Source organism: Rhinatrema bivittatum, chromosome 7 (genome assembly GCF_901001135.1).
Source record: "Rhinatrema bivittatum chromosome 7, aRhiBiv1.1, whole genome shotgun sequence".
Classification (NCBI taxonomy): Eukaryota; Metazoa; Chordata; class Amphibia; order Gymnophiona; family Rhinatrematidae; genus Rhinatrema; species Rhinatrema bivittatum.
The window spans coordinates 101,973,898-101,986,208 of record NC_042621.1 but is presented as its reverse complement, the minus strand read 5'-3'; the positions used below and the strand labels follow the sequence as shown (position 1 = coordinate 101,986,208).

Below are 12,311 nucleotides of genomic sequence, written 5' to 3'. Positions count from 1 at the left end.
GCTTTGCATCCTCTCACACTCTTGATGTCTGTCTTGAGTGGTCAGATGTGTCTGGTACATTGGCAAGTAAGGTAGACCACAGACTTAGCCGCTGTTGCCGCTTCTTCTCCCAAGTGTTTCGTTTGGGGGATTGCCTTTCAACCCTGATACTCTCGATGTCTGTCCTGTGTGATCTGATCTATCTGGTACTTTGGCAGGTAAGGTCGGCCACAGACCTAAGTGCTGTTGCTGCTGCTTCTTCCAAGTATTTGTTTTTTATCTGCTCATTTGTGCCTACTAGCCAATCATGCGTGCTTCTGCAAAGGCATTCTGTTCTTCAGATGTTAGTGGCCCGCAGTTTCTTTCTGGAGGGCTTTCTGACCCCAGTGGGGGGGTTTTCGGGTGTCTTGTGACACCGAAGGAAACTGTGCAGTTTTCGTCCAAGAGTTCTTCTTTTGGTTGATTCTATAGGTATTTTCCTGTATCCAGAAGCTACTAGACCTAGCTTGCAGTCAGTTCGCTGATCCAAACCCTGGCTGTAATAGTCCCATGAGGCAAAGTATGCTTCTCACTGAACTTGGCATCACACCCCTGCCTTAGGTGCCCCTGCTACGCGTCAGGGTATTTGTGTCTGTTCTATGGTATTCGTTTGTAGAATCCAACTCTTTTCCCACCTAGACCTGTTTTTGGGTCAGCTGCCTCACAGGCAAATGGGAGAAAGATGATGCTTTCAGCACTATGGGGTTCCCCACTTTGTCTGCTCGGGCAGCCTTTAGTTGGGAGTTCACCCATGTGTGAGGACTACCTTCCTGCTTGTCTTCGGAGAAAGCAGAGTTGCTTATTTTTAACAGGTGTTCTCCGAAAACTGCAGGATGTTGGTCCTCACAAATCCCACCCACCCCCCCTGGGAGTTGGTTTCTCCATTTATCAGCTATAACATGGACTGAGGGACTCTGTCTAGAGGGCAGGGTGATAACTACAGATGCACATGCTCAATAGGCCATGTTTGAAAGCTCTAGAATTCTTTGAGATCAAAGTTCCATGCTGGGCTCCATCCAAAGATGTCAGCCATTTGTGAGGACTAACATCCTACTGTCCTCGGAGAACACCTGTTACAGGTAAGCAACTCTGCTTCTTATCCAGTTTTCTGTCTGTTAATGAAAAACTCCACTGTAAACCCCCAGGCAGAAATTGCATTGAATCCTGTGGAAAGCGTCACAGCCCTATCTACAATTTTTTATATAGTTCCAAAGTTAGTTTTAATTTGTTTCTCACAGGACAAGCAGGATGGTAGTCCTCACATATGGGTGACATCACAGGATGGAGCCCAATCATGGAACACTTCTGTCAAAGTTTCCAGAACTTTGACTGGCCCCTACTGGGCATGCCCAGCTTGGCACTAACTCTGCAGCCAGCAGGGGTCCCCCCTTCAGTCTTCTTTTTTCCATGCAGCAGTAGCCATGCAGTTAAGGAGCTCCATAGAGATTCCTGACAGAAATTTTCCTCGCGGAATTACTAAAATTTGTTTTACCCCACAGGGGTCCCTCCAACTTTCTCAAGCCGCGGTACTCCGGCAAGTTTTTACCCATTTTCTGTCTATTACCGTAGAGTTTGGCCCTTGCGGCCTACTGGCCGTTGACCGTACTGCGGCTCAATTTTTTCCATGGGGTTCCGCCGGTGCCTGGACTGTAATCGCACCATGTCCATCACAGACCCTCACAAAGTCTGTGTAATGTGTCTCGGATGTGAGCACGATGTCCTAACCTGCACCAAATGTGCCCTAATGACACCAAAAGGGTCGCAAGGCTAGATTGGAGAAGATGGAACTTCTTTTCCGTGCTCAAACCCCAATGCCGTCTATTGCATCTATGTCATCAGAACCGGCACAGTCATCTTTGCGCCATCATCGACCTCCTTTCGGCATGGACGTCTTCTCGGCCTTTAACACCCTCTATTCCCCTCAGGACTGTGGTGATCGTAGAGATAAACATCGCCACCGGCATCGAAAGTCTCGGACCATCGAGGGAGCGAAATCATCGACCTCGCCATAGTCCGAGCCGCCGAAGAAACCCCAGCCAGAAAAGGCACTGACCTTTTCGTCGACCGGGTCACCGAGGCAACCCTCACCCGACAGGATATCGGAGCCGTGACTCCGCCTTTAACGGTGGTCCCTCCGGCTATGCCTCTGCCTCCTTCTTCTGTTCCAGAGCCGGGTTGCTTGCTCCAGGTCTCCGAGAAGAACTGGACCAGATGGTTCAGGAGGCCATCGACAAGGCGATGCATCGATTCCAGGTTCCTCCGGAACCGACCAGATTCCAACAGCGTTGGCACCACTGCTCTCGAGAATGGAAGCGCTTATAGCCGCTTTTCCACCGATGGACCCCGGGTCACCAATGGCTCCGGTGTCCTCCCATCTTGCTTTGTCATCGGGAGGAGAAACACCGTTCCGCATCCCTCAATAAGGAGTTCTGCCGATACCTCAGCCATCGATGCTGACACATCCGTCGATGCCACCAATGCACCCAATGGTGCCGATACGTCCGGCCCCACCGAGCCATCCATCGATGCCTGTGCGGGTGCCTTCAATGCCTTCATCGGTGCCTCCACTTATTCCTTCAAGTCTTTTGGAGCCTAGACCAGGACCTTCAGGGATCCCACTGCCCCGTCCTCCTCTAGCCCCTAGAGGAGCAGGTGCTGATCCCTACAGTATCTGGACCGATGATTCTTCAGACACCTTTGACTTGCCTTCACCATCTTTACCTACTAAAAGTAGAAAGCATTCTCCTCCGGAGGACCTTTCCTTTATAAATTTTGTGAAGGAGATGTCTGAATTGGTTCCCTTCCAATTGCAGATGGAACAGGACGATAGGCATCAAATGATGAAGTTGCTACAATTCCTGGATGCTCTCAAGGAAATAACCTCCATCCCTATCCACCAGGTTCTTCTGGATCTCCTCAAAAAGAACTGGGAACATCCTGGCTCTGTTGCCCCAGTCCACAGGAAAGCTGACACCACCTATCTTGTTCAGTCAGCTCCAGGATTTCACAAACCTCAACTGGATCACCAATCTGTGGTTGTAGAATCTGCCAAGAAAAGAGAAAGGAGATCAAAACCTCACACTTCTTTTCCCCCAGGCAAGGAACAGAAATTTCTAAATGCCATTGGTTGCCGTGTCTTCCAGGGATCAATGCTCATCTCCAGAATTGCCGCTTATCAGCTATATATGACCCAATATAATAGGGTCTTATTTAAGCAAATACAAGTCTTGACAGACTTCCTGCCTCAGCAATTTCAAGATCAACTCCAAACCCTAGTAAATAAGGGTTTTGAGGCAGGCAAGCATGAGATCAAATCATCTTACAATATCTTTGACACTGCTACCAGGGTATCTGCAGCTGCTATCTCGGCAAGACGATAGGCCTGGCTCAAGTCTTCCGATCTTCGCCCTTAAGTATAAGACAGATTATCCGACCTGCCTTGTGTAGGAGATAATCTGTTTGGCGAGCAGATTCAACGAACAGTGGCGGAACTCAAAGACCATCATGAGACCCTAAGACAGCTCTCTCTGATGCCTTCTGAGTACTCTTCAAAATAGTCATTCCGGAAGGACTCTAAGACGTCATTCTTCCGTCCGAAGAAATCCTACCCGCCACCAACTAGAACCCGTTCTATGAGACCATTTCAAAAAGCCCACTCTCGACAGACACGAAAACAAAAACCGCAAGCAGCTCTTCAGCCAGGCCTTGCTTCCGGTTTTTGACTCCTGCATAGAGAGCAGCAGCCAGCTTTCATTACCCCACATACCAGTGGGAGGTCGATTGTGCCATTTCACCAACAGGTGGCACTCGATCAACTCAGACCAGTGGGTCCTGGCAATAATTGCTCAGGGTTATCATCTGAACTTTCTCTCCATTCCACCGGATTCCCCACCTCTACCGACGTGGAGAACATCTGCTTCAACAGCAGGGGGAATGAAGAAAAGAGGATTTATGTTCAAACAACCAACAAGGACTGAATTGCACAGGCTGGGTAAACAAGCATGGGAGTAGCTTGCTTATTACGGCGATTACTACCCCAAACCAATTAGCTAGATACTAACTTAGATGCAGCTCCAGCACTGCTATCTACATCGAGGGCGGGGGTGGAAGGGAAATAGAACCAAAAAGTTACAAGTGTGAAAGCTTACTGGGCAGACTGGATGGACCGCTGGTCGTCTTCTGCCATCATTTCTTTGTTTCTATATATGCGTTTAATTTGTGGCTTTTAAAATCTCCATTGCTCATATGTAGCTCACATACTTGAGTATATGGGCCTTATAGCGCAAGCAATACATCAGCTCTTAGTGAATATTAGTGATAGCACTAAAGCATTGCGATACCAAGTAATCTTCAGTCTTCATCTGAAGCACTTGAGTCTGCTCCCAAATTTGAGGCACTTGAAATAGCTTGCTTCCTTTTTATGGTAATTACCCTTCCCTTCTCCAGAGTTTGTTCACTTCTACTCTAAATAGTGTGAAGTGCCTCAACTACCAGTTTGCTTTGCTCCTTTTGGATTAGATCTTACTTTCACAATTATAACTACCTCTTGCTCTTAAACTCCATATCAGAGCCTCTCCACCACAAGTATCTGCCTTGTTGGGTTGCATGCTCTCTCCCCAGGCTAAGCACATTCTATGGGCTGTAGACCTTTCCTTTACTTGCTAAGTTCCATAATGCAGCTCAAGAGTTTTGCTATCAGTGAAGCAAACAAACCTCAAGGGAATTAATTCCTAATTGTACAGAAAATCATTTTCTGAGAAAAAGTTAAGTGCAAATACAGATATGAGAGCAAGCAATTCAGAACAGTGGAAAACCAATAGAGACAACTTAAAGCTCAGTCCTTTCTAATGTCATATTACAAAAATTCTTTACTTCCAAAATGCTTGAAACCAATTACATAGCAAGGATACGCTCTTGTTCCTGCTGAGTATCAATAACTCTTTCCACGTGGCCCATGAGGGAGCTCTGTATTGAGTCCATGTGGTTGGTAAGTCTCTGAATTAACTCCAGTTGGTTCTGTCGTAGCTCTGAGAGCTCCCGCTGCTGGGAGCGCAACAAGGACATCAGCTCCTCTTGGAATTCTGCACTCACCTGTGTACAAAAACAAAATGCCAATTACAAATGTCTGGAAGATGATGTTCTACTTCAAACCTTCCAGCACCCTCCCTACAGGGGAAATGTGCAAGAAAGATAACCTTGCTGCTTTTAGAGGTACTATTTAAGTTCTCTCAAGACAAAAAAAAAAAAAAAAGATTCCATGCTCTCAATCTATTTAGAAGTGCATGTTTATTCTAATCAAAAAACCCACTCTTCTAACCATTACAGATCAAGATAAAGACATCAAGGTGGAACTCAAGATACAGTTCCTAGAGATGCGGATATATTGAAAAAATGCAAAAGTATTAACAGTGAAGCTGCTGGGCACTCTTGCAAACAAGAAAGAATGAGGAAGCGTTTACAACTCCAGGACAACTGGAAAATGGAACCAGCTAGATAAGGTGAAACTCAGGGCACAATCAACTAAGAAGCACTTGGAAAATGCAGAAAGCAGGTAAGAATAGAGTAATCCATAACATCAATTTCTGAAAGGACCCAGAGAGAAAAATGAGGAAATAATGAGAATGGTTCAATAGTGTGATAGAGATTTTAGAAATGACTCAAGGTTATTAGAAGAAAGTGTTAGAAATTGCTTTGTGCACCACTCAATGCAGGATTTTAGAAAGATATGGTTAAAATGGTCTTGTAAGGCAAACTTCTTCATTGTAAAAGTAGGAAGAGATGAAGGAACATTAATCAATGTTTTGTGATTCTCAGTCTTATTTGCTGAGTTAATTAGAAAGAGCAGCCTAAATAAAAATATGATTATGTTTGCCCTCTCCCTTTGGATACTGGAAGCCTTTAAGCTTTTCATTTCATCACAAAATATAGAGTAATTGCTTACCTGTAAAAGGTGTTCTCTGATGACAACAGTATGGAGGATCAACCAAGGACTGATACCAGTTTAGTGACGAGGGTGTCAACAGAAGTGCAGCCATCAGAATTGCAGTGCTTAATGCATACAACTTGGCATGTCTAAGGCATTGATTTTTCAGTTCCAAATTCATCTTCTCCATTGCCATAGAAAACATTGCTAGAAATAAGGCCATACTTGTGTTGCGTTCGTGCCTGTTCTCGCCCTCGCTCCACCCTCTCTACCTTAGAGGCGACGCCCTTCGGGTCTGATGGACAGATGCTGCCGCGGCTTCTCCTTGCCGTACTTCCTGGAATCCCCGGGCTGGCCTGACGCCATGTTCCTTATGACGTAAGGGCGCGCGCTCCAGAGTTTGTACCGGCAAGGGCGCGAACATCGGGGGCGTCCCTCCGTAATGACATCATCCACTTCCAGTTTAAAAGGTCTTTACTTGCAGCTACGAATTGAGTTAGCAAGGGGTTTGATTACGGGGATTATTCTGACCCGCTTCATCCTCCATTGCTCTGCCTCCACCACCTTGCCTAGGGGTACCCGCTCCTCGGGAGCCCCGCTCTCTCTTCTTGATTTCAGATTGCTATCTGTAATAGAACTCATTGTGTTCACGTCTGCGATCGCTTCCAGGAAGTAAGGAGTCTTCTGAGCATTCAGGGACGTAGGCCCTCGAGGAGCGAGTACCGGATCCCGTCCCTGAATGCTCAGAAGACTCCTTACTACCTGGAAGCGATCGCAGACGTGAACACAATGAGTTCTATTACAGATAGGAATTGGTACTCGCTCCATGAAGGCCTATGTTCCTAATCTCTGAAGACTCTCTTCAGTCTAAGACGTTACCGCAGGTTCGGAGATAGTCATTATTATAAATTGCAGATAGGAACCAGTACTTGCTCCACGAGGGCCCATGTTCCTAAATCCCTTTCTCAACTCTCTTCTATTTCAGAAGCTAATATCATATACCTATATCTGTGCATTGCTATTATAGACTGCAGATAGGAACCGGTACTCGCTCCACGAGGGCCTATGTTCCTAAAACCCTCTAAAGACTATCTTCTATTCCATAAGCCATCTCATACACAGATAGTGAGTTCTCATTCCAGACTGCATATAGGAACCAGCACTCGCCTACGACTCCTGTTTCTGAATACTGAAGACTCTCTGTTGCATAGAGGCCATTACAGATATCTACAATTGTGAGTGTATCATCTATTTTATTTATTTTGAATTCTTATATACCGACATTCCTGTAAAGTATACAGATCACACCGGTTTACAGTAAAACAGAACCGTCGCGAGAGGGCGATACATTAAACATTTGAGCATTTGAACATATAGAAAAACAAAGGAACATTTACACCATAAGATGCTTCAATACAGGATGAATATAAGACTTCAATACAGATTAAGAGTATATAAAGCATAAGACATAATGCTTAGTATAAGACATAATCTACTACTGGTTATGTATCCAGCATACCCTGGCTACTCACTATCTAGTCTCGTTCTATAGCTCAGCAACCCAGAGACCGCAATTCCAGTATCAGAGGGACTTCAGCCCTGCCGGGCACATCAGCTCACTACTGCCACCTCTGGTGGTTCTACTCAGTCTAATAAAGAACTGTCAGGTCGATACAGCAAGGCCGCGTTAGAAAGAGTGCGGCAGTGCCGGGCGCACCCTCGTTCCCCGCACGCACAGTCCTGCTCACATACCGCTCGATACTCTATTCAAATTGCTTGCAAATGCAAGCCGCGTCTGCGAAGCATTAGGCGAATGGTTAGGCCCGCGCTTAATACAGCATCCTGGGTGCGCTGGTACCTGTCATTTCAAATGTCATTTCAACTGACATTTGAAATGACAGGTACCAGGAAGTGGATGGTTCCCCCCCTCTCGGGAGCTGGCGGGCGCGCGTTTATCCAGGCGGCGGCGGTGGTGGGAGCCGGCGGGCGCGCGTTCATCCGGCGGGCTGTCATCTAGGCAGGAGCCGGCGGGCGGGTGATTGTCAGCCCTCTCCCCTCCTCCCGAAGCAAGGCGCGAAAGCAGCCTTGCTCCGGGAGGAGGGGAGACAGGACTGGCAGTGTAAAGCAAAAATAAAAGTAGCAAGAGCGAGGGGAGAGAGGACGGGCAATCCTACGCTCGGGATTGCCAGTCCCCCCTCCCCTCCTCCCGAGGCAGGCGCGAAAAGCAGCCTTGCTCCGGGAGGAGGGGAGGGGGGACTGGCAGTGTAAAGCGACGAAGCGACTTACTTTTTTTTGCAGCCCTCCGGAGACGGCCATCAGCAGAAACGGATCGCTGCTCCCGGCGAAGATGGACGCCTGCACGGGGGAAAGCGGCCCCTGTGCGTGCAATTGGCCGCTCAAGACGTGATGTCACGACGTTTGGCGTCACGGCATGTGACGTCACGTCTTGAGCGGCCAATTGCACGCACAGGGGCCGCTTTCCCCCGTGCAGGCGTCAATCTTCGCCGGGAGGCAGGGGAGGGGAGCCGCGATCCGTTTCTGCTGATGGCCGATCAAGACGTGACGTCCATCTTCCTGAGCAGCTGGAGGCAGGAGAGGGGAGCCGCGGTCGTCTTCGCCGATGTCCGGATGGGGGGCTGCAAAAAGTAAGTCGCTTTATACTGCCAGTCCCCTCCCCCCTCCTCCCGGAGCAAGGCTGCTTTTCGCGCCTGCCTCGGGAGGAGGGGAGGGGGGACTGGCAATCCCGAGCGTAGGATTGCCCGTCCTCTCCCTCTCTCTCTTGCAATTTTTTTTTTTCGCCTTTTTTTTTTTCTTGCGCTTCGGGAGGAGGGGAGAGGACTGGGGCTGCCCCGGAGACCGGCACCCATGGACGCAGCCAGGGCAGGAGAGCGGGGGCTGGGGGAAAGTTTGCCGCCTACCCTTACCCCTGCCTCTAACGCAGGAGTAGGGGTAGGCGGTAAGTTAGCAGGTTAAACGCGCGGCAAAATGGCAGGGTAAAAAAGGGATAGTCGGGGCACGCGTTACTGGATGGTAGGGAATAGCTAATTCACTTGTTTACATGCAATATACATGCCGCGTGCGGAAGGGGTTGCCCGGGGATTTTAGGACGCGATAGGAGTAGGTTAAAGGGGATAGTGTATCGCAGGAAGGGCTAACGCGGCCGGAAAGTGAGTAGAACGCGAGTTAGGAGCGGGGTAAACGCGGCCGCACTTTACAGTATTGAGCTGTGTGTTTGTCTCCATATTCCAGCCTAGCCAGTGGTCCCTCTCAGGACATCCTCTTGAGGGCGCCGTCATCTGCCATTGGCCCAGGGATTCACCAAATTTCCTCAAGTATTCATGCCTTACACTACTAGAGTGGTATTATACGACTGCCACTCTGTGGGAAGCCAACCCACTACAGAACACTAACTCCGCCTATGGAGTATTACAATTGTTAGCTCTTCCCCTTGGCAGGGTGATCCATAACCAATTGCTAACTCCTTGGCGGACTTATAACAGATTGCCAACGCCTCCCCATGGCGGGATAAGGTATTACAGATTCTACTCCGCCCCTGGGAAGCCGTTCCTATAGATTGCTACTCCTAGCAGCAGGGATTGATAACAGATTACCAACTCCTCCCTCTTCAGGAGGAGCTCGATAACATTGCTAACTCTAAGCAGCAGATTTATAACAACTTGTAAAGGACTGCACATTCCTGAAGGCATGAAGAAACTGCTCGAACACAAAGCAATACCCCTGTCACAAACAGAAAGAAAACCATGGTACACCACTGAACTAAAAAAGATAAAACAAGACCTTAGATCTAAAGAACGTACGTGGCGTAGACAACCGACACCCAATCACAAAGTAGCATACAAACATACACTGCACACCTACCGTCAAGTCACGCTCCAAGCCAAACAAGACTTCTACTCATCAAAAATTAATGATTATCAATTCAACCCTAACGCCCTATTCTCATATGCTGCAGAACTTACAAAGCCCACTCCCCCCTCCTCCCATGAGGAAAATCACAAGGAAAAATGCGAAGAGCTAGCAAAGTACTTCAAGAACAAAATCGCCAACGTCCTCCCCCACCGATCCACTCCCTAATAACAAAATCAACCTTGGGTCCTTCGACCTTACTACAACTATGGAGATCGAATCCATCCTAAAGAAGATGAGACCAGCTACTCATATCGCAGACACAATCCCCTCAAAAACCCTTTCTATTCCCAAAGCCATTGCAAAACCCATAGCTGACATAATTAACTGCTCCTCACATATGGAAAAGTCCCAGACCCTCAAACTTGCTGTCGTCAAGCCACTTCTTAAAAAAAAAAAAAAAAAAAATCCACCCTCGACCACAAAGACCCTGCAAACTACCGGCCTATCTCCAACCTGCCGTTCATCTCCAAAATTCTTGAAAAGGTAGTTAATACGCAACTCACCGACTTCCTCGAAGACCACAGTATCCTACACCCCTCACAATTTGGTTTTCGTAAAGATCGCAATACTGAAAAGCTCTTACTTGCGATTACAGATACCATTCTCAAAGGCATGGACCACGGTCAATCATATTTACTTGCCCTTCTAGATATCTCAGCGGCCTTCGATACTATCAACCACCAAATCCTAATCTCCCGTCTGGCAGAAATACCTCACCCATAGAGAGTACCTTGTAAAAATTGATAACTCTGAATCCTCGCACATTCCCCTCACACAAGGTGTCCCCCAAGGATCTTCACTATCCTCCACCCTCTTCAATATTTATCTTTTGCCACTCTGCCATCTACTTTCTAACCTAGGCCTGAAGTTTTTTCTCTATGCTGATGATGTGCAAATACTCATCCCCATTCAGAAATCCCTCAAGGAATCTATGCAATTCTGGGAATCTTGCCTTGTATCCATCAACTCCCTTTTATCCAACCTCCACCTTGCACTTAATGCATCAAAAACAGAAATCCTCATTTCTAATCAGCCGGACCACACATTCCACCCCACCTCTCATAACACTGCACTAACTTATACACCACTGCACTCTGTAAGAGACCTAGGCGTCTCCCTAGAACACCACCTAAACTTCAAACCCCACATTAAGTCTCTTCTAAAGGGGGGATTCTACAACTCACATCCTTAAAAAACTTAAACCCCTACTCCACGCCCAGAATTTCTGCACAGTTCTGTAGACGACCATTCTATCTAAATTGGAGTAATGCAACTCCCTTCTCCTAGGCCTCCCCGCCTCCACCTTCAAACCCCTACAAATCCTGCAGAACGCCATGGCGAGAGTTATAACCAATAACCGTAAAAGGGAGCACATCACCCCCATATTAAAAGATCTGCACTGGCTTCCCATCTCTTTCCGTACACAATACAAAACACTTACCATCCTACTTACCGCTCTACAAAAACAATCTCCCCTGGCTCGAGGAAATGCCATGTTTCCGTTCCTCTAACCGTCCCAACAGAACTTCCCTGGCGGGTGCCTTTCACACCCCATCCCTCAAAACTGCACACCTCACCATCACCAGAGAAAGGGCCTTCTCCATTGCTGGCCCCACCCTTTGGAACTCCCTTCCTGCTGACCTCCACCATTTCAAAAAAGGTATCAAGACATGGCTCTTCAAGCAGGCCTACCCGGATATTAACCAAATCTAGACAGTGCTCTCTCCTTTGAACCGCACTGGCTCCCTAGCCTCCCTTCGTCCGCTACCCCCTGTTCTACCCTTCCACCTCCTGCCTCTTAGAACGCGCCTATTATTATTGTACATATTTGTACACAGCCAATCCAGTTATTACTTGCATTCTGCATGTGTTGTGTTTTTTTTAGTATTTTAAACTGGTTATCTGTCTCCTTTTCCTCTTTTCTCGTTCTTTCCTCCTTCGCTTAGCTGTGTTACGCGCCCTTGCCCGTTACTCGCCCTTGCCCATTCCTCCCCTTTTCTAGCCTGCCCACCTCTCCCCTATCCTCGTTCATTGTAATTTCCTTCTTTTAGTTACTTGTAAACCAGTGTGATGTGTCCTATGAATACCGGTATATAAAAGTCCATAAATAAATAAATAAAATAAGCAAGATTAGCTTTGAATTAACAACTATGGATGTAACTGTTAAGTGATAAAGGGAAGTACATATATAGGAACAAAGTTCAGAATGTGGTTCTCAACCTTTTTTCTGTCGGGACACACCTGACAGATGGTTCTCACATGCGTGACCCACTGAACACATGACCATCATGGGGCTAAATATAAAAGTACAGTTTGCATCCACAGGAACCCCTCTGACCCACAATAATGGATGTAAAGCAGAATTAGGACATTCCCCATACAACTAACCTTACAAAAAAGATATTCTGGTTCTAGTGTCATCTCAGTAACAGCAACACAA

General features: G+C 47.3%; 1 protein-coding gene across 2 annotated transcripts in view; it reads right to left on the bottom strand.

The window, feature by feature from the left end:
• The window catches only part of EDC4 (enhancer of mRNA decapping 4), a 324,468-nt gene that overhangs the window by 91,331 nt on the left and 220,826 nt on the right, over positions 1 to 12,311 (bottom strand). For both annotated transcript variants that reach the window (XM_029608825.1, XM_029608824.1), the window contains exon 22: positions 4,929 to 5,109. In XM_029608825.1, the coding sequence (XP_029464685.1) occupies positions 4,929 to 5,109 (181 nt within the window). The remainder of the gene's footprint in view (positions 1 to 4,928; positions 5,110 to 12,311) is intronic.